The 22,693-nt window shown below is 36.5% G+C and overlaps 1 protein-coding gene across 1 annotated transcript in view; it reads left to right on the forward strand.

Moving 5' to 3' along the window:
* LOC131431202 (calcitonin gene-related peptide type 1 receptor) overlaps positions 1 to 894 on the forward strand; it is a 228,978-nt gene extending 228,084 nt beyond the window's left edge. Inside the window, 1 exon segment of the mRNA XM_058596780.1 lies at positions 249 to 894. Within this exon segment, the coding sequence (XP_058452763.1) occupies positions 249 to 641 (393 nt within the window). The 3' untranslated portion in view covers positions 642 to 894.
* The last annotated feature ends 21,799 nt before the right edge of the window (positions 895 to 22,693 follow it).

Raw genomic sequence — 22,693 nt, forward strand, 5'->3', positions numbered from 1 at the left:
TGTATTCATTATTCAACATAAAACATGTAAATATGTGTATAGTTTTCACCTGGATTGCACTTCTCCAATAGAATGTTTATTCACAGTTTCCATACAATTACAATTTTGAAGAAAAATTTCTATCCTTACCCCTCGCATCATGGTGGTTGTTGCACACTTGACCTCGGTAACTGGTTGTACTAAATGCTTTACTAACACTACAAGCGAAACTCAAACAAACCCTCTAATGCCAGCCGGTCCGCTTGCAGTTCGTGCGCTGCGGTCCTCACGTTCCCGGCGAGGAAAAGGTCTGACTAAAGGAGTACGGCAGTGGCAGAAACAACGACAACGGCAACCGAAAGCGACAAACCACCGACGAACCGAACTACTGCCCCCGCAATGGGCACAGCCCTACCAACAACGCAACGATGACAACGACTATGTGCACGGCGAACACCACCGAATCCAGGATCAATGGGTCTCCCAGTCTGGACGCGGCTGGTGGGCACGGTGCCTGGCGGAGAAGAACTTCGATCGACTGTAGACACGTGAAACTGCCATTGCTGGATGCTGCACAACACGACGAAAGGATGATCCACGAAGAAGATAACATCCCAGCGAAACTTCTGAACGAACCGGCGCCGGCCGATGAAGTGTTGTAATAGCTGTTACGATAACCACATGCCGATATTTAGCCAAATGTATTTTCTAAAGTGATAATCTAGCGTACGTAGTCTTCTGATGGTAGCTGAATTTTTTGTACTCAAATACAATAAACTTATGTAATGTGGATGGCAACATTGCTTAACTTAGCGGTACAATATGTCGAAAGCGCTTCAATTTTAGTAGTTGACTCTACCTGTGTTTGCAGGTCTATGTGATCACGTTCCTAAATAAACGAAACGAACCGTTCAACGGACATTGCCTGATACACGATAGAAGTTGAAAGAATACCTCTTTAAATTCCATCAACTAGTCTCTGTTTGATAGTGTCTTTTCCCAGGTATAATATTGTGGGACAACAAACTGTTCCTGTACAAGGTAAGTTCGATATACTCATCGAGTTGTGAGGAAGACTAAGGTTTTAAGCTTTCTAAGTACGATATTTCCGCCACGTATCATAAAATCAGCTCCATGAATTCGATTAGTTACATTTCACTGTAGGGTGCTCCGGTTGCAAATCGACCCTCACATGTACGATGTATAAAAATCCTAACGGAAATATTGATATTGCACCACCCGTAGATGGCTTAAACTCACCCCCGACTTGCCGCCTAAGGAGTAGTCTAGTGACTTACTACCTCGGGTGGAGTCCGCCTCCCCAAGCCAACGTGGTAACCATCGTCAGTATGAACGTTCTCTCACACGTATGTCTTACGTTGAAGGTCTAGCACACCATCCGAAACAGCTGGAATGTTCAAGCAGCACGTGTTTACCCATTGATTACTATTCCGTCAACATTGGATCCATTAGTCTGACCTATTTTGTGGAGCAATATGCAAATCAGATGCTAAACAGCAACTGAGCAACATTTTCGGGTTCACTTCCGTCCCATGATCTATGTGGTGCCAGGTAATGTGGTTCATTCCAGAATAGTGATTGGTTAGGTGGATTCGAGTGAAAAGAAAAGTTTTGAACAGTCAATTAAACGTTAAATTTTAATGCTTTCCAATACTAGCTGAGCCACAAACTTTTGAAAATCACAAGATTGAGTCGAGAAATAATGTTGAATCTCAAATAATAAAAACTGTACGATCTACACAATTATTTTTTTCAACGTTTTATAAACAATTTTCTTTCCGGCCCATTTACGAAAGCTTTATGTGACCAAAAGTCCCATCTTTTGAAATATATGCCTTTTTACTACTGTATTTTGCTGTCATTCTTTTCCTTAGGAAAGAAACTCTCTCATTGCTATCCAACGAATTATGGAAAGGCAGTGCACAGTGGTTCAAAAGCAGAATTTCACGCTCTTAATTGATAACTGATGGGAACGTGGTTTTTGAGGTACAATATTTTCAGCAAAGTTGTTCAGAATGATAGACATCTTTTGGAAAATTTGTTTTATGGGATTAATCCCCCTAAAAGTGAGATAAAAATATTATTTTAGTTCAGAGCCAACATAGGGGATAAGTTACTTCGACAAAGTTGTTTAGAAAGTTATTTCAAACAAATTTGCTGAAGATACTATTCCCGTAACTTGAGTGTAATTCATGATATAATGTATTTTCTGAAAAGGGTGTCCTAAAACCAGTTTTTGTATGAAAACACATATATTAACAATTTATATGAGTTTTTCATGTTCTACAAAGTTTTTCATCATTAAAAACTACACAACTTTTTCAAACATACTATGCTGCTATCATTTCAGTTTAATGAAATAGAGCCAATTTTCATGGTTTTCATTAGAAAATTTCAACTTGTCTATCATCAAAAGACACAGAAAGATGCAGATGAAACTACTTACATATTAAACTACTTGACAAGAGCTTTCATATCGTGGTTGAATTAGTCGTCTGCGATCGTCTGCAGGCGAGATATGTTCTTTTGAAATATACTTGTCCTTGACATTTGCAATGATAAGGTGCACTTCATGTCATATTAGATTTCAGTATATATTCATTACTATGGTACTTGTCACAAAATATGATTTTTTTTGCACATCGAAGTCTATAAATTGAATAGTTTGGTAACTGTTTTGTCACGATTTTTTAAAAAAGCAATCATTAAATAGAATTAAGTTATGTCATTTTCTGGTAGAGAAAAGTATGATCAAAACTCATTTTTAGTTATTTGTATTTATTTTATGATAGCTGACAATGTTCTTAACCAGCTAAGAGACTCTTAGCATCATCCGACAGATTCTTCTTGGACTGTTTTGGCCATTCACGAATATTTGTAACCAATGGATCTGATGAAACTAATAACCAATTAATAGGATCCCGATTCGAAAGTGATATGTATTGCTTGTGTGTATAATACTCTCGAAATCTGTATGAAAGAAACTTCTTAATTATTGTGAACAGTACAATATAGCACGCGTTTATCGATCTTCACTTCAATTGATGAATGGAGGATATTTGTCCGCAGAGATTTTCTATAGAAAAACTTACCAAAAAATGACATAACGTAATTCGAAATGATGATTGCCTTTTTTCAAAGCCGTGGATTTTTATCTCACTTTCAGAAAACGTCTGGTATGATTACTAAACTTTTCTATTTGTAGATTTCGATGTCCATAAAAATAATTTATTATGAGAGTTACCATGGTAACGAATATATACTGAAGTCTGATCTGATATGCAATGAACTTTATCATTGCAAATGTCAAGGACAAGTATATTTCAAAAGAACATATCTCGCCTGCAGACAATCGCAGACGACTATTTCAACCACGGTATGAAAGCTCTTGTCAAGTAGTTTAATATGTAAGTAGTCTCATCTGCACCTTTCTGCGCCTTTTGATGATAGACAAGTTGAAATTTTGTTATAAAAACCATGAAAAATGGCTCTATTTCATTAAACTGAAATGATAGAAGCATAGTATGTTTGAAAAAGTTGTGTAGTTTTTATTGATGAAAAACTTTGTAGAACATGAAAAACTCGTATAAATTGTTAATATATGTGTTTTCATACAAAAACTGGTTTTAGGAAACCCTTTTCAGAAAATAAATTATATCATGAATTACACTCAAGTTACGGGAATAGTATCTTCAGCAAAATTGTTTGAAATAACTTTCTAAACAACTTTGTCGAAGTAACTTATCCCCTATGTTGGCTCTGAACTAAAATAATATTTTTATCTCACTTTTAGGGAGATTAGTCACATAAATAAAATTTACCAAAAGATGGCGTCTATCATTCTAAGCAACTTTGCTAAAGATACTGTACCTAGAAAACCACGTTCCTACGATTTATTAATTAAGAGCGTGAAATTGCGCTTTTGAACCACTGTGCAGTGGTCCACTATTTCCATTCTCGTACATTGGGTCGGTTGTCACAGTTTTTGGTTAAATCATCGCGGAGGGGTTTCCCAGTCATACATCGGTAACCAGTAAGCACTAATAATGGCAGTAAAGTAGTCTTTAATGAGCACCAAAAATCTATAAATAGCCGTATATTTTGCCAAAGTCGGCCCTAATTCAGTCTCAAGAGCGATTAAAATGCCAATTAGCTATTATTTTCTGTTCTAATGCGGAATTGGTTACCTAGGTATTGCTGCTTTTTTTCATGTGTTGGATTTTTTAATAGCTAAGGTAGACGTACCTTGGATGTTGGATTAAGATGATGGTTTCATTGATGATCGAGTTCCAGTTTTTGTTGATGACCGTTCCAGAAGTACGGTTGTCTTTGAGTGCAGATGACATCTTGTCTAGTTTCCTACAGGGCTTTCCATAGTGAGCAGCTTTCTGATAATATTAACGTGCAGCCAAATGATGCTCTTAAGGTGAAATGTAGCGTCATAAAATGCGCGCAAAATTTTTTCCGCTTCAGTTGAACGAACCGTCGCACAAAGCATACCAAGAAAAACAGACACATAGAAACAAGAACTTTTTTCAATGATTGAGCGCAGTGGGTTTCCCTCTCGTTATATTGGTTTGTAAAAAAGACTGGACGTAATGGATTTTTGAATCCTTCACACTTTGAATATATGCTAATTCAATCGTTATTGTTAGTGATTACTCTTACACTAGAGCTATAAATCATGAGTAATTATGAATGACTAGCATGAGGTTATATGTATATGTATTGACCAACTTGCTAACCATGTATATGCCTGTTGTTTTTCAATGTTTATCACATTGTTTGTATCACGATAATACTTGGTTTGTATTTCATTCTGTAGCTTGTCAATGATGAAGTTATAGTTTTGCTATAAACATTGCTACAATCTAAAATAATACCTGTTATACGATATCACACAGACAGGCTTTATTGCTTCAGCAAGATCAATGCATTGAACTCAACAGAATTGGACGTTATTAGCATTATAAATGACAGTTACTTAGAAAATAAACATTTTCTTACAATACCCATTTTATTGTATTCAACTTATTTTTATTGCAACGCAAAACGCAATGCTGCATAAATTCGCGTCATATATGTAATTTTTGCTCACGATATAATGCCACCGTGCCCACCGTGCATTTCTCACACCACCTCAATAGGAAACAGCAGCGCGCAAGCAATAAAAAAAATGCGGAAAAGTTTATGCAAACTTTTTCAATTTTCGGTTGTTTTAGCTCAAATTTTATAATTTTGAGTTGCATTTTCAGATTCTTTTTGAAATTGTGCTACAAACACTACTTTTCAGTTCTAAAATCATCCCCGTGGAACGGAACAGTAACCGTTTATACATTTCAAAAACCAATTACGGCTCGGCAAAGCAAAATTTCAAAATTCTAAGAATACTTATTTATGATAAATTTGATTTCGAAAACTTAAATGTTTTTGGTTTTTCGAAAATCGGTCTAGTTTTTGAATAATTGATCAAAAACGCGATTTTCGCATTCCGCTACATTTCACCTTAAGTGACAGACCATTTATATGGAATGCGTGTGTCCTGACCCAATGTCACATAAGAAGGTATAGCATTCTTTAAGCGCACTTTTTCTCGATAGAAAGAATCTTTCCGCATTACAACATGGTACTTCGAATGAATTCAGTAATAATAGGTGAAGGAAGATCATGCACATATAGGGAGAGTACCCGGGTATGAGACACCACCGGGTATGAGACAGCAATTTTTCCATATCTCTATATTTAAAAATGCAGAGATCATTCTTTGTAATCGCATCACGTAAGAACGGATGGACGGATTTACATGATTCTTTTTTTGTTTGATCAGTTTTTACCCCCACCGGGTTCGTACATCAAAAAAATTAGGAAAAATTGCCGGAAAAGTGTGAAAAATCCATAAAGTTGTTTTGTATGGACAATGGAATTTTCCACTGAAAAAATCGCCAATGATTGCTAGATCTACGATTGATGTTAGGCGTGCAACGAGTTGCATAAGTGCTTGGCCGTTGAAGGAAAGAATACTAGATCGCTGAAAAAATTGTTTGGCGCGCAACGAGTTGATTAGTGTGGATATTTCACATGCATACTTGATTTCAAGCCACGTGCTTAATTGGGTATCAAAATTATTGCTTGCCAAATGACTCAATGACGGAATGCATATGACTATTCTAAAGAACCACTGTAGGCAGGAGGAAATGGGCTGATATAATTTACCAGTTCATTGATTTTGTTCAATGGCGCGAGTTTAACAAATCAGAAAATTTTTGAATGAATCAATAAAAAGATTGTGCTATAGTCATACTAAGAAATTTTACTTGCATTTTGCTCTCTGATGATTTAGATTAGACTAAGCGCACACAATAAATGGCAACTAGATATCAATGTTCAAGATGATTATTATAATGGACTGAGAATGCCATTTTATATTTTATATTCTGTGAAGAATCTTCAAATGGGTATAATATCTCATTAAAATTTTAGCGTAGTCTCTCTAAGCAACCAAAAATTCCACAGTACCTGAAAAATATCCACTTCATTAGAGCTCTACAGTACGCGTGGCACTTTTTGGCAACTTGAACGTACAGAAAAAGTTCTGAGGAAATTTTCTCGCTGCTTAAAATCTGTACACGAAACAGCTTCAAAGTTTGTTCTGTTGCATCGGATGAACATTCAAGTATGAGTAGTTCCTTAAAAACAGACTGTTCAGATTACTTTGTATGCTGCTTAAGCCAAATCTTTGTTTTTACGAACTAGTACAAATTGTAAATATATCCTACTCTACCGAATGAACAACTCTAGAAGAGAAACTCTTCAACATTGTGTTAAGTTTATCAATAAAAAAAATCTGTTTAGTGAGCTTTTTTATCGATTAAGAAAACCTGACACCTTATATCCTTTATGTCAAAGCCAGTAGAGAGGGATCTCCGCTCAGTGCATTAATTCAAAGGATGAGATGACAATCTATACTTTTGCTCCATTTTTGCTTAACAGAAGTATTTTACATTTTCACATTAATTTTTGGTGATATTTCGTTTTGAGCTAAAGCGAATGCGTGTCGAATTCCGTTGATTGTAGGTTAAGTAATCAGAAAAATAATGGAGAGAAACGTTAGCCACTTAGTCGATTGACAATTCTGCTATCCGAAAACATAAATTCGAATAAATACGCTTTAGGCGAGACGAAGTTCGACGGGTCAGCTAGTTACAATATATATATGGCAATTATCGAAGTTTAATTTTGATATGATGCTATTTTGGTGTCTTCACCGAAGTGGATAGACGCATTGCACGGAAAACCCTCCAATAAAAAAATTACGATCTCGCAATTTTTGATTTTTGCAGTTGTTGTTTTAATTAAAAATTAGTTGATTCAACCAATTTGCTATTTGATGTGCACATATTGAAGTAGTTGAAAAATATGTTGTTTTTAATGCTGTCTAATGTCAAAAACAGCACAAAGCAAAACAAAAATCGCAATTCAAAATCAACCATTACTTTAGTTGAAATTCAAACGCGTTTCTTAAACATTTTCATGCAAACGAAATTCGCTTATTATACTTTTGTAAAACTCGTGAAGAGTAACTTTTGAATGATAATAAATTAATTATTATCATAACACTAGTTGTCAGAATATTAATGTGATGATAAATTATCTACATCTTTACTGCTCTGGTGTTACAAGAAGAAACGATTGATATAAAGTAGTGCTATGCACCGAACTGATAGCCGTTAGAGATATTGCAATTAACAAAACGTGTTTAACAAAAACTAGAACCTAATGAACTGTATGCGTTTGAATTTTGGTCTTAAAATCTGATTCTTCATCATGAAATGCATGTTAATGAATGAGCATCATGTTATCTTCAAGGCATGTACAAAAATTGTATGAACAAAGTGATTAAATCGAAAATGTTTAACATTCATTCATATAGGGTAACAGAGGTATTTTGGCCCACTTTAGGATTGATTTTATTTTGGCCCACTTTATAAAAATATCCACAAAATATTGTAATATCTTTAAAAACCCCTTCCGCAATAGGTAATTTAATGTGATTAGCTTCAAATTGATGCAAAATGAGTTACTTAACATCGATAAAATCCGATGAAATCGATAAAGTTTGTTAGGTGGGCCAAAATATATGAAGTGGCCAAAATACCTCTGTTACCCTAATCTGTTGAAACTGTAAGTTGCAATGGCTCAAAAAATAAAAATCAGTGCATTCGGTTCGACTTTTTGTTCGTAAGTAATGTAGTGGTCACAATTAGAAAGTTTCGTTGACACCAACACTACCAAAACACAGTATATTAAAAACAAAAATAAAAATGGTTTCAAAGAATAATTCATTTAATATAAAGCAACAACAACATTAACTTTTGTCGTGAATACGACTTACTTTGCTATGGGGTGCCTTTTCAAAATTTACCCTCTGAGAGAGTGATAAGTTTTTGATCGTGAATATCTCATGTTATATCTAACGAATCAACATAATTTTTGCTACACGCCATCGGAAATATGATCACAATTTTATGATAAAATTATCAGTTGTGTGACATAATCTCAAATAATTCAAAATTAAACTTTTCTGAAATAATTTGGGACACTTTCGACTGGATTCTATTTGAATGTAGATTCGTTTATCGGCTATGCAGTCAATAATGGATTAAAACGATTATTTTTGTTTTAACACCCAACGTTTCGACGCTACTGGTTTGCGTCTTCTTCAGGGGAAAAATCTGAAATGTTTGGTATAAACGAGTATCAAAGAGGATAATTCATAAGGCGCGTTTGCCTTTCTTGTATTTTGAAAGCTCATAGCTCAGTGATCTGTGAAAGGATTTATGTAATCTAACTACCAATAGAATAGAAATTTTTCATCTTAAGCGTGTAAAGAAAAAGCATTGAAGTATTTCAATAGTACATTATTAAAAAACATATCTCATTTGACCCATGTAAACACCAGCCAATCAGAACGCATTCTGAGGAAGAGATAAAAATATCTGCTGCTGTACAACAAATCGTTCGAAAAAATGTTCCGAAAAGTGGTGAATATCGCAGTGAGTTCCTAAATTTTGTCCTTCTGAATGCTAGAAACGAATCCCTACAGCATATTGATAGTTTCTATCAATAAATTATGCAAATCCGAAATGAATTCTGTATACGGCTATTTTTATAGCCGTTAGGACCGCCCATTAGTGAAAAAGCTACAAACGAAATCACGTAAAAAAAGCTCCTAACAAAAATTGAATCAGTTTGGATTCTATCGCCAATGCGCGATGTATTTTGTGCCGTTTGCAAAGCTAGTTTCGCTTCCGACAAGAGCGATTACGTCACAGCTGCCAGTCATTTGCATTGGTGAAAAAGCAACGGTGGAGAGCATTACACAAAATCAGCCGTTGTAATGGCTCTAAAACTTTTCTAAAGAACTATTAGGATTTCTTGCTCGCAAATCGAAGGTAAATATCCTAAGCTTAGTGCAAATCTAGAACTGTTTGATTTGATTTTTGCACTTTTCGCTGTGTGAAATTCACAGTAATCTAGATCAAGTGAAACCTTCTTTGTTTTTGTGAAAAATGTGGAAAAGGGGAATGCTACAATTGATAAACTAATTGATATTCGGAAGTGTTAAGGAACATTTCAATTGTTTTCGTATTCACGACATCCAGTTATGTCTCTGACATTACCCACCCGCCTTTTATTTATACCGTCATAATGTAATATATCATTTATATTGAATATTACATTTTTTTTATATATCTTGACATACCGAATTTACATTTAAAAAATCAGAACGAATATCAATAAGGAATATTTTATTGTCATTCAAAATCAATAATTTTGCTTAAGTTGAAATAACTAATCGTAATATCTAAAACAACTAAGGCCGATTTGTTTTTCAACTCACATAACTGTTAAATCAAAAACAAGGTCGGTTGTTGTAACTAAAATCTTTATTGAAATTGAAAGGTGTGTGTCTTGACTACCTGACAGCATCTTTTTTTTTCAACCAAAAATTTTGTTATTTCAATTTGATCGAAAAACAAAAATGACAGTTTAGAAAAAAAAAAAACAACAATCGAATAGTTTTACCAAAATTTAACCAATCGAATTCAGAAAAACAACTAATATTTTGGTAGTTTTACGATCGCGAGGGGTTGCGTGCAATTTGTTTGGCTGTCTACTGATAATAGCTACCGATGTGAGTAGTTTTAAGGACAGATTAGAAATTGTTCTACGTTTTCTGTTTCGCCGCTTCAAGTGATGGTATTAAATTTTGAACATAATCTACCCTATAATTCCGGAGCCGGAAGTCAGATCCGGATGAAAGTTGGGAATTTTATTAAGGACTATGAGACCTTTCATTTGGTTTTTTTGAGAAAAGTGAGAAAGTTATATGAAATAGGAATTTTTTTACTACTCACCCTGTAATTCCGGAACCGGGAGTCGGATCAAAATAAAATTCAGGAACTTTGCATGAGACAAATATACCAACAATAGTAATAATAATAATAATAATAATACAATTATCTGGTTTTGATGATACCTTTCATTTGAATCTAAGTTTGTGAGAATCGGTAAAGCCATCTCCGAGAAAAGTGAGTGCAGAAAAATGTTACATACATACACATACAGACATTTTGCGCACTCGACGAAATGAATCGAATGGTATATGACACTAGACCCTCCGGTCCTCGGTTCAAAAGTCGGTTTTCACAGTGATTGCATAACCTTTCTATATGAGAAAGGCAAAAACAAACCTCCTAAAAATACCCCTTATGACAGCGATTTATTTCAGTTTTGTTAAGACGTAGAGCCACCTTTAGCTCGTTTTGAATTTACTCAGTATCTAAGGAGGAAAACAGATTGAGAAAATGACATGTGAATGCAACTATGTAATAAAAATCACGAAAAAGCTACCGCAGAGACGGGGCTTGAATCCGTAGCTAGCTCCTATCCGGAAAAATCGCTTTGCTATTAAATATACCTTGCATGTGAAACACACGAAAAACTAATTTAAGGTCGAGAGTGAGCCCCCTAAAGTTAAAAACGACAGTGTTTTTGCCTTTCTCATATAGAAAGGGTATGCGATCACTTGAAAAATCGAATAGTAAAAATTGTTATATACCACGCCACTCAGTTTGTCGAGCTGATGAATATCTGTCTGTGTGAGTGCGTGTAAGTGTGGATACGTGTCATATAATCTCACTAGGTTTTCTCGGAGATAAATTAACCGATTTTTACAAACTTAAAATCAAATGAAAGGTCTCGTGATCCTTTACGGAATTCCTGAATTTCATCCAGATTCGACTTCCAATCCCGGAATTATAGGGTAAAGTGTGTAAAAATAAATTATAACGCGATTTAAAGCTGCAAAACAAAACACGTAAAAAAAATAATAGTCGTAAAAATATATAACAGTCATATACTGAAAAAAAAATCTCACTCAATTTTCTCAGAAGTGGCAGAGCCTAATCTTAGGTTCGATTCATTTTAGATTCCTACCAAAAATTAAGTATATTCTTCGGATTCAATCAAAATTAACACCATCATTTAAATACGAAATCGAAATCGTATAAAATCATCAACATTTGAATAAAAACTAGTAGAGTTTGTATGTCATATTGGATGATGGCCATACGAACCGACTTCGATTATACCGGCTCTCTGGTTTCGGTGCCGGAAGTACCTACAAAAGTGGAACTCACTTCGTTTTTTTTGTGAATAACCTAACCGATCAGAGATCTGCTTCATTCTGTAGATTATACTAGCAAATGCACAAACAATCTCTTTGGTTTCTTTCTAGAATCGAAGAGAAAACTTTTTAATAGAATACCACTCTATTATATACGAGAATATGATCCATATGAGAAAGGCATTAATCATTACACCACTAGGTGGATTAAAACAGATTTTTAGAATCGACGGCGATTTGTTTGGTTCACTCATTTCGAAGTTGTTACGCACTGTATGATTTATTGTTTGTATGGTCCCAAATGTTAGCGGTTTATTTTTTCGACAGTGTTAGACGCGGTATGAAAGCAAATCAATTTTATTAGGAGGGTCAGACCTCCGGTACTTCCGAAACCGGATACAAGGAACCGGGATAGCCGGAATCGGTTTGTATAGTTGCCTACTGATAACGGCTATCGATTTGTGTAGTTTTGAGACCAGTTTAGAAAAATTTTCACGTTTTTTGCTTCGCCGGTTTAAGTGACGGTGTACCCTATAACTCCGGAACCGGAAGTCGGATCCGGATGAAATTCAGGAATTCCGTATGGGATCGGAAGACCTTTCATTTGAATCTAAGTTTGTCAAAATCGGTTCAGCCATCTCTGAGAAAACCTAGTGAGATTATTTGACACACACACACACACACACACACACACACACACACACACACACACACACACACACACACACACACAGACATTGCTCAGCTCGATGAACTGAGTCGAATGGTATATGACATTTGGCCCTCCGGGCCAATTTTCACTAGTCGGTTTTTCAAGTGATTGCATAACCTTTCTATATGAGAAAGGCAAAAATGATTTTGTTTCAGTGTTCTGGACTTTCAAAAAATTCGTGAAAAATATATCATAATACAATAAAACATCACATAATCTAAATCCATTAAAAAATTTGTAGGTCAGCAAATAATTCAAAACTTATAACGAAAAGTATGATTCTCGGCATGGTGTTTTATCATAATTAACACAATGTTTAATGTTTGTTTTATCATAATTAACACAATGAATAATTTAAATGTTTACATGTTTAAACCTTTAGATATATGTCAGAATGCATTAAACAATATGTCAAATATGTCGATTTCTGAAGACGTAAATTCACATCATTTTTTCAAGCTATGTTCGTTCAAAACTATTACAAAATGAAAGTTTTGATAGTTGATGGTCAAACGAACCGAATGGGGCTCCGGAAATAGAGGTGAAAACTCCTAAAAGATTCGCCTGTACACTCCATCTTTTATGTCGGTATGTAAATGCTGAATGACTTTCACATTTAGCAATCGAGCGATTGCATCAGGTATGTTTTGGAAACGTTAATTCAGTACAATTTTTGCCATGGATCGCTTCATACAACCGAAACAACGCGCTAAAATAGTGACACTTTACATCGAAAACAGTCGTTCCATTGTGTTAACTCAACATGCATATCGGAACTGAAAATGGAGTCAGTTTCGAATCTAATGTCGTTTTCGTTTTTAAATTGCACTACACCGGTGTAGCGAAAGGTGCACTGAATCCGTTCGTTTTTGCCAATTGCACTACACCAGTGCTACACTTTTTCTGCACCGATACCACTGGTGTAGCACTCATCAAAAGTTTGGTGTAGCTCTGTGCAATGGAATCGTTTATTGTAGTCAATGGTTACTGTTTATGTTTTCGTCAGTTTTGTTCGTTTATTCATGCCTCAGTGTAGCACTGCACCGGTGTAGTGCAAATTAAAAACGAAAACGCCATAATTCTTATATCGGGTTTGCTCACACTCTCGTTGATAAGTGCGAACCTAACATGTTTTGTTTGATGAAAGTATCATGAGTTAGTTTCAGTTTTCTCAAGCGATAACGATATTAGAAAATTTAGCTGAATTCGGAAATTGTTCATCTCGCTTTCAAAAACTGACAGCTCGATTAATGGCAATTGAATTGATTACAAAGTGTTCGGACTATAAATTTTTACTGAAATGTGGCGAGATGTCTGGTTTGGAAGGAATATTTTGAGTCCGAATGGACAAACGCCCTATTTAATCCAGTGTAAGGCTTGAGAAATGTCCAACATTTCAGATGAAATTCATTGAATTATTTTCAACAGTACCCGCATACGCATGGCTGCCAGACGGCTGACTAAACGCTGCCAGCTGGAAAAATATGGCTGGCAGACATTCTGGTGACCGGCTGCCTCACCGCTGCCAGGAATACAACTCAAACGATACAACCGTATCCACCAGGATTTTTCCACATTGAAATCTTTGACATTTTCAGCGAAGGTGAGAAGATGAAAACGCTCGGCTAACTTGGATACAGGCGACTTTGTTTTGTCAAATTGGATTTGACAACCATAACTGAATCAATTTTGGTAGCCTTCTGGTGGCCATGGCTGCCCAGGTAGCCAAAACGCTATGCGGGTACAGGTGACATGTCGGCACTCTTCTTACATTCACTCTGTTGAAAACAATTATGCGCATCCAAGATGTCCATGCCGAATAAGTTTAATTTCGGTGTTTACACTTGGAGCCGAGTTTTTTCAGTTAGCAAATTAACAAACTACCTTTTCTTGGATGTTATTACATATAAAAACGACTACGAAACAAGCGAAAACTAAAATCGCCGCCTGATTGAGTGACGTCCGGCCATTTTCAGCTGCGTAAACATTCGGCCCTGGGTTTGTGGAGAGCGGTAGTGTCTGCTCACGCGAAATGTGATGATCTGGAGAGTAAATAAACACACCGAGTGACGATGGTGAAAATAAACAGTCCAGGTTTTCCCGTTCCTTCATGTTTCATGCCATCACTAGTTGGTAAGTTGGAAGCAATATCGGGCAGGCCAAAATTTTGTAATCAATCAAATGAAAAAATAACATCTGGAACTGATGCCATTGGAGAACCAAATGAAATGTCAATATTTTTCGTCAGTCTGTTCCGGATTACACAACATCAACACGACTGGTTCCGAACTTCAACCGGATATGGAACACTTCATCCCGTACCGTGGACCGGAGTCTTTTCACTTCCGTTCGTTAGTAGTAATTGTACCAGCAGCCATTTCATTAGACCCAACTAAAAAATTATTTTCTTCAGACTTCAATAAATTGATTGGAACCGATATCCTCGTTAAGCCGCTAAAAAGCAATATCAGAGGAAAAATTGTGTGACAAATGCGACGCATTAAATGTACCATTTTTTCCTTATCATATGTTACCAGCAAGGAAGACCAGAGATAATCAGCGGAACAGTTTCCGTATTTGCAGTTAAGATTAGTAAGTCCACTGAAGCTTAAATGTATCCAAAACGAAATTTAAATCAGGCTAGAATGAGGATGCGAGTTCAATAAATCACCCCAAATTATTTTTTCACAGAATGTGAGGTCAATTATATTAAAATTATTTTCATGGGAAACCGAACAAGAAAAAATTTAAAACCACATGCATATTGCGAAGATAAATAAACATTTGTCGGATAAAACAAAATCAATGTAACGAAATTGAGTTCCGTTATTATGTAAACTGTTCTTTTTCGATTTGGTCGGCTTCCTTTAGTTTGAACAAAACTCTACAAACTCTTGACTGCTGTTCGGAGTTGAATTCCAACCAGATAACATGCTAAAAGATAACATAAACATAGATATGGACTACCAAAATCCTGCCTATTGGATTTACCCAGGAAAGGCAAACTTTCGCAATTGCTATGCAGTTTCCGCACACATAAACTCGAAAATAAATGTAACTTCCTTTACATGCAAAAGGAAAGTATTGGAATGATGAGTTTTGATTCATGCACTTGAGATGCAAAATAAGAATCTGTTGAAAATTATGACAATCTGAGAACTCAACTGGTTTGTCTAGTTGGACGGCATAGCAAAACCACAGCAAGAACACAGGATTTACCACATCCAAAAGCATAGGCTTGGACCAGTAAAGGTAAAGTTTTCGACGTGAATTCGTTCTACCATACAACAGGACGCCTTTTTGAAATTCGGCCTGTGAAAGGATGGGATGAAATTACCGGTGAATATCTCCGGTTTTATCTAACGTAACAATAACAATCGTTCTGCATGCCATTAGAATTATGTTTAATGATTTATGTTAAAATATTCAGTACTGCAAGATAGCCAGCAATATTCTTAAATTAAATTAGCGCCGTAACGCGAAGCATAGTAGCATTGAAGAGATTCAATTAATCGGTTTTGAGAAAAAATAATGGATGAATGAGTAAATAGTCTTCTCAATAGTTTAAATAGGTTTCCTAGCATCGAATCACGAGAAAACTAGGATATAACAAAAAACAAAATAAATGGAATAGGGGAGAATCGGCAGCTTTGGGCCGGTATATCCTGTGATCCGCTCGTGTTTTATCGAAAGGTATTGACGGAATTTATTTAAAATTTTTATTGTAAGTAAAGTGAATAATTTCTGTGACCTGTATCCAAATTTCATCAAAATCATTTGATTGTTTCAAAAGAAAGTCAAATACCCTACTTTTTTCGATGACAATGTGAATTTTTGATTTTTTATCATTAAATTAATAGAATGAAACATTTTTTCTCCAGTTATGCATAGAACAATTAATTCGAATACTGCAAAAAAAACGTTCATATATAAAAATCCGAGAATGCACAATTTGGAGCGCAGTAGGCAGCCTTGGGCCAATGTTCATGAACAGAACAAAAATTAGCAACGGCCCTGAAATGTGCCGTTTCAAGCCAAACAAAATTGTAATCAATTCTTCAACACCTAGAAAGTCATTAAATGAAAAAACGCTTAATGAATGCATTGCGTCAAATGTGGAAATCAGTTTCGCTTCGAATAAATATTCTTTTTCATTTTTACTTGTATGATATTGTTCATCAAAATTTACGATATTATTTCTAGTAAGAATATGAATTTGTGAGCAAATTCCATTTTAATCATTGTTTTCTTTACGATTAAAAGTATTATTCAAAGTTCTATCAAATAAAACAACTATAAATTCAATTATGATAGTTGACGATAATTACGAGTTTTCAAGTTTAATTTTTATGTAGAAATTACCGAAGAATCTGTTTACAAGAAAATCACAATGAAGGTTAGGAGGCAGGAGCGTATACAAGAGGGGTCTTAGGGATTCAAACCCTTCCCGAAACTAAATTAATTATGATATCTTCTCTATAAATATAACAAATTTCGCACCAATTCGATTTGTTATCCCAAAAAGTCACTATGCATACTTTGTTTGTCCAAAATTTATCCAGACTCTTTTTTGAAAAAAGGCATATTTAACCCCTTTTTTCAAAACGATATTATAGGAAATGATAAGTCCTACAAAAATTTGTTATACTGATGATTTTCACAAAATCAGTCAAATTTTTCAATCAAACTACTGAAAAATCCTTTTCGAGTTCTACACTGAAAACAATTTATTTAAAAAATTTAAATCGACTTACAGAACAAAACCATTATTGATTTTGATAAAATGTGGTCCCAAGATCAGTGATTAAGTTCCCTACCAACCGGTCATATATGTTTTTCCAGTGTTTTTTTTTTTGTTGTCGTGAATACGACTTACTTTACTATGGGGTGCCTTTTCAAAATTAGCCATATGGAAGAATGGGCAGAACTTAATCGTGAATATCTCGACTTGTATTAACGGTAGCAACATAACTCTTACACCATTTCATCAAAAATATGATCAGGAATTGAGGATAATATTTTGAACAGTGTGAGATAACCACAAACAACTCAAAAATTAAGTTTTCTCAATTTTTGAAAACAACGCGGAAAACTCTTTACTTTTGCTTGGCTTTTTCGCGCAAGGACGACGATTTTGAGGTAGTCAGGCACATATCTTCAACTGACTGCGTATAAAAGGGGAACCGTGGTCAAAAATCGATCATTCTCGATCGTACTTCTGTTAAGTTCGGACGTGTCTTATTCCCGGGTGTATCATCGTTAGTTTATTTGAAATCGTTAGTAAATCTTTGTCGTTCTCGTCGCGTTGTCTCGCGAAAGGAAGCAATCCGACATGGGTAAAAAGAGCTCTTCGAAAGGGCAAACTAAAAAACGCCCAGCCGATGGGGAAACTGATACAACGAGTTCCAAGAAGCTTTTGGCAAGCAACCAGTACTCCATTCTTCCGGAAGAGGGATTAGAAAGAAAAGAGAAACTTCCCCCGTTCTATGTGAAAGGAAAATCGGAACATCTTATCACGGATATTACCGACCTTGTTAATAAAGGCCTCCAAGCATCGATCAGACTGTGCTCTGATGGATACAGAATCACCGTTCCTTCCATTCGTCATTTCAAAGCAGTGGAAAAATATCTGGAATTACGAAAAATGGAATACTTCACTCATGACATCGCTGCGAACAAGCCGTTCAAAGTGGTGTTGCGTGGGTTGCCTGAAATGGAAGTGGAGGTGTTGAAGCAAGCACTGGAAAATGTAAAATTGGTCCCAGAATCAATTTACAAAATCATGCGTCACAACAAGGAAGCTAAATATCGCGACCAGCTGTATCTGATCCATTTGAAACGTGGTTCAATCACTTTAGCCGAACTGAAGTCCCTCCGCACACTTCACAATATTGCCGTTCAATGGGAGCGGTACAAGCCCGTACATCGTGATGTCACGCAATGTTCCAATTGTCTGAATTTTGGACATGGAACCAGAAACTGCCATATACGCCCTCGATGCCTGAAATGCGGTGATGACCACAAACCAGATGAATGCCAGATGGAAGAAGAAATAGACATAGTTAAGTGTCACAATTGTGGAGGTGATCACTTGTCCACCAGCCGTACGTGCCCCAAGCGTAAGGAGTTCATCGATTTTCGTAAACGAACATCCAACAAGAATCAACCGAAACGCAAAAAGGAGGTGGAATTCGACATCAATGATTTCCCTCCCTTGAACCCTGTACTTCCCGGTCGGCCATCAGCTCCGCAGCTATCAAATCCAAATCCGATTAATCCTACCCCTCCAGGATTTCGGTCATACGCTCAAGTGACAGTTGCTACCCAATCCGGTGGCATGTACTCCATGGATCAACTCGCTCTCCTTTTTCTCGAATTGGATAAGCAAACCCGTGCTTGCCGTACAGCCCAAGACCAGGTGGCTGTAATGATGAAGTTTTATTATAACCATGGACAGTTCTTCAATCCGAGTCCTTAATTGGAATGCCAGGAGTGTGGCACCAAAAAAACTGGAATTCAGCGAGTTCCTAGAAGCCGAAAAAATCGACATAGCTGCAATCACTGAGACGCATCTGAATCCAAATGATACTTTCAGTCTTCCTGACTTCACATTCGTCCGCTTAGATCGCACATCGTCCGGAGGGGGTGGTGTGGCGATAGCAATTCGTAAAGGGATTCCCTTTAAGCTACTGCCTAGTTTCAACACAACGACCATCGAAGCGCTTGGCATCATAGTTACAACATCAATCGGTGAAATAGTGTTTATAACAGTTTACTGTCCTAAGCAGTTCAGTGCCCGTGCTAACGGGAGCAATCAGTTCCAGAATGATCTCCAGAAGCTGACACGCAGAAATACCAAATTTATTATTGCTGGTGATTTAAATGCTCGCTCCGGTTCCTGGGGCTGCACAACGACGAACAGAAATGGCAAAATTCTCCATGAAGATGCTCAGTGTGGACATTATATCATCGCAAACCCGGATGAACCCACGTTTTATTCACATGCGGGTGTTGGATCTACGCTCGACCTATTTCTGAAAAACATGGTTGTCGGTTTATCTATTCCGGAAACAAAAACTGCACTATCGTCTGACCACCTTCCGGTGATGTTGGAGATCGGTGCTGAATACGTTCGTTCCCGTAGTTCCCGTAAAAACTTTCATCGTGCTAACTGGGACCAGTTGGTAAATCACATCGAAAGCCGCATTGATGATACCACTTCCATCGAGACCTGCGAAGACGTCGACAGTGTATTAGAAAGATTTACCAAGTTAGTGCAGGAATCTGAGGATCTACATGTTCCGGTGGTGCCGATCACACGTAAGTTTACCCAGCTCGATCAGAAAACTAAACAATTGATCTCTCTAAAAAATTCGCTGAGGCGGCAGTATCAGCGAACTCTGAATAACAGCCGAAAAGTTCTTTTCAAAGCACTATCTCGGATTGTAAAAATCAGACTGGAAAAAATTCGGAATTCCATCTACAGTCGCATTTTAATGCATGTGGATGATCACCGCATTCTCCCGGATGAACAGTTCGGCTTCCGTAAAGGTCACTCGACAGTGCACCAACTGCTTCGTGTGACAAATGAAATCAACCGTAACAAAACCGTCTCTAAATCAACCATAATGGCCTTCCTGGACATCGAGAAGGCTTTCGACAGTGTTTGGCATAATGGTCTCATCCACAAATTGGTTACCTTCAACTTTCCAATGTACCTGGTTAAAATGGTTAACAGTTACCTGAAACAGCGTAGCTCCCGAGTGTTCCTCCAAGGAACGCTTTCTGACGCGTTCGACGTTCCAGACGGAGTCCCCCAGGGAGGCATCCTTGGGCCTGTTCTGTACAATATACTCACTGCCGATGCCCCCGTTCTTCCTCGGAATGGGAAACGTTCATTTTTCGCCGATGATTCATCGTTGTCGTACAGCGGCCGAGTGGTCAATCATCTAAAAAGCAATCTTCAGAGAGGAATTGACTGCTACACCAGCTACCTGTCGGACTGGAAGATTCGCGTGAATGCTTCCAAGACACAGGTCATCATCTTCCCTCACCGGAACACGCAGCGGTTGCTAAATCCACCGAAAAACATCCAGGTCCAAGGAGTGAACATCGCATGGTCAGACTCAGTACTGTACTTGGGGCTGAACATGGATGCCAAATCTCTTCACCGACACCACGTAGAAGCCGTTGGGCAAAAAAGCTTGCTCTTGCTTAAGAAGCTCTACCCGTTAATAAATAGGAAGTCGAAACTGTCCATCATTAACCGTCTTGCAGTTTACATGCAAATCGTCCGTCCGATGCTGCTGTATGCTTCGCCCATCTGGATGAACTGTGCTCCAACACACAGGAGAAAAGTTCAAGTGATCCAGAATAAATATCTCCGGATGATACTCCAGGTCCCGCTGTCCACGCGAATCTCGGATATCCACGAACTGGCCAACATCAAAATGATCAACGAACAAATGGTTGAAGTCTACAATCGCTACCAGCAAGCAGCAAGTGTATCTGAACATCACATCATTCGTGAATTGTTTTCTTAGGTCTTATATTAAATTCGTAGGTTATCAAATTAAAAACATCAACTACAAAGTTAAAATGTAAATTAGCAAACTGCAAAAATTCCAAAATTTGTTAAAAACATTACTACAAAAACTGAGATGAAAAACTAATTGTTGAATCCCTCTATATGTAAAATAGCACATTGTAAACCGTCAAACTGTTTTAATAAAAATTAAATTTATGCAAAAAAAAAAAAAATCGATCATTTCTTCTTGTGCGTTGGACGGAAGCAGACGTCGTGGTACTAGCAGATTTGGAGAGTGCACCTTCTGCGTGGTTAAAAACCTCAAACGTTCAGGTCGTGCTCTCATTTGGACTTCAGCCGTCAGGTGGAGCAGTCGTCAATGAAAGCAGACCTTTTGCGTGGTATAAAGCCTCAAACGCTTAGGTCGTGCTCTCATTTGGACTTCAGCCGTCAGGTGGAGCAGTCGTCAATGAAAGCAGACCTTTTGCGTTGTACAAAACCTCGAACGCTCAGGTCACAGAGCCAGTTTCCCTTCGAAGAAGATCGATAACATCATCCTGTTGGTGGTCGTTTGCATTGAAGCAAAATACAACGGGAAATGGACAACAATGTGGAACATTGTGCAAAATCAGCCTTTCTAATGGCTTTAAATATTACCTAAAGAACTATAAAGATTGCTTCTTTGTAAATCAAAAATTAAAATTAGCAGTGCAGTGCAAATCTAAGATAATATGATCAGTTTTTTTTGCAATTTTTACAGTTCTAAATTCGCAACAGTGTTCAAAATCGTTTATATCCAATCAGTGTTTAATATCTTAGAAAATTATACAATTTGGCCCTTCACGCACGCCTTCATAATAGGTTCTTTCCAATATTTTATCATAAAGACTATACTGGTTATTTTGAAATATTTGTGTGTCAGAATGTTTGATGTAACTAATCTGTACTGTAGTTTGGGTGAATCGTTTTAAATTCTAATAGTGTAAAAGGGCAAAACTTGCACAATTAACACAATCGCTCAACTAATTGATATTCGGAAATATAAAGAAAGAGTGCCAGTTTTATTCGTATTCGCGATATCCAGTTATGTCTCAGACATTACACACCTGTACTTTTTATTAAAAACTTAACTAAACTGAAAGTTATAATCATCCAAGATTTCAGACTTTTTAGGGATAGTTTTTTTTTCAGTGTAAAATTTGATAATCAATTTGTTCAGAATTCTCATTCGAAAATTAGACTTGTTTTGAAAACATCAACAACATAACAATTTAATCCAGGATTTGTCATTTTTTTACTCTAATTATTTGCAAAAAAATTAAAAGAAATGTCTACTCTTTTTCAAAACATACTCTAGATCAATTTCCAAAAAATTTAGTGAGCAAAGTGTTTTTTTTTTTTTGTGATAAAGTCTATATGTTGCCAACTCCGAATATGATTTTTGTCTATTCGAATCCTATACAGAAAAAATCGGGTTTCGAAATTCAAAGTCGATTTTAAAAAAAACACCTTCTCCTCTCATATTGAGATTCATTGAATTTAGTTTAGTTTTCAGACGGTTTGAAATAAAAATGATTGAAAAAGTTCAACCCTCTTTGAAATACAGCCTAGACCAAAGTATGCAATGTGACATTTTAGGGCAAAGTCAACATATCCAGAAAGTTTCATTCGAATTTGAGAAAGTTCTGCCAACTGCAAAATTCACAATATTTAAGTTAATTAAATATTAATAATTTTCAACAAGCGACAACCCAAAAAAATTTCA

The sequence above is a fragment of the Malaya genurostris genome, chromosome 2 (genome assembly GCF_030247185.1).
Source record: "Malaya genurostris strain Urasoe2022 chromosome 2, Malgen_1.1, whole genome shotgun sequence".
NCBI lineage: Eukaryota > Metazoa > Arthropoda > Insecta > Diptera > Culicidae > Malaya > Malaya genurostris.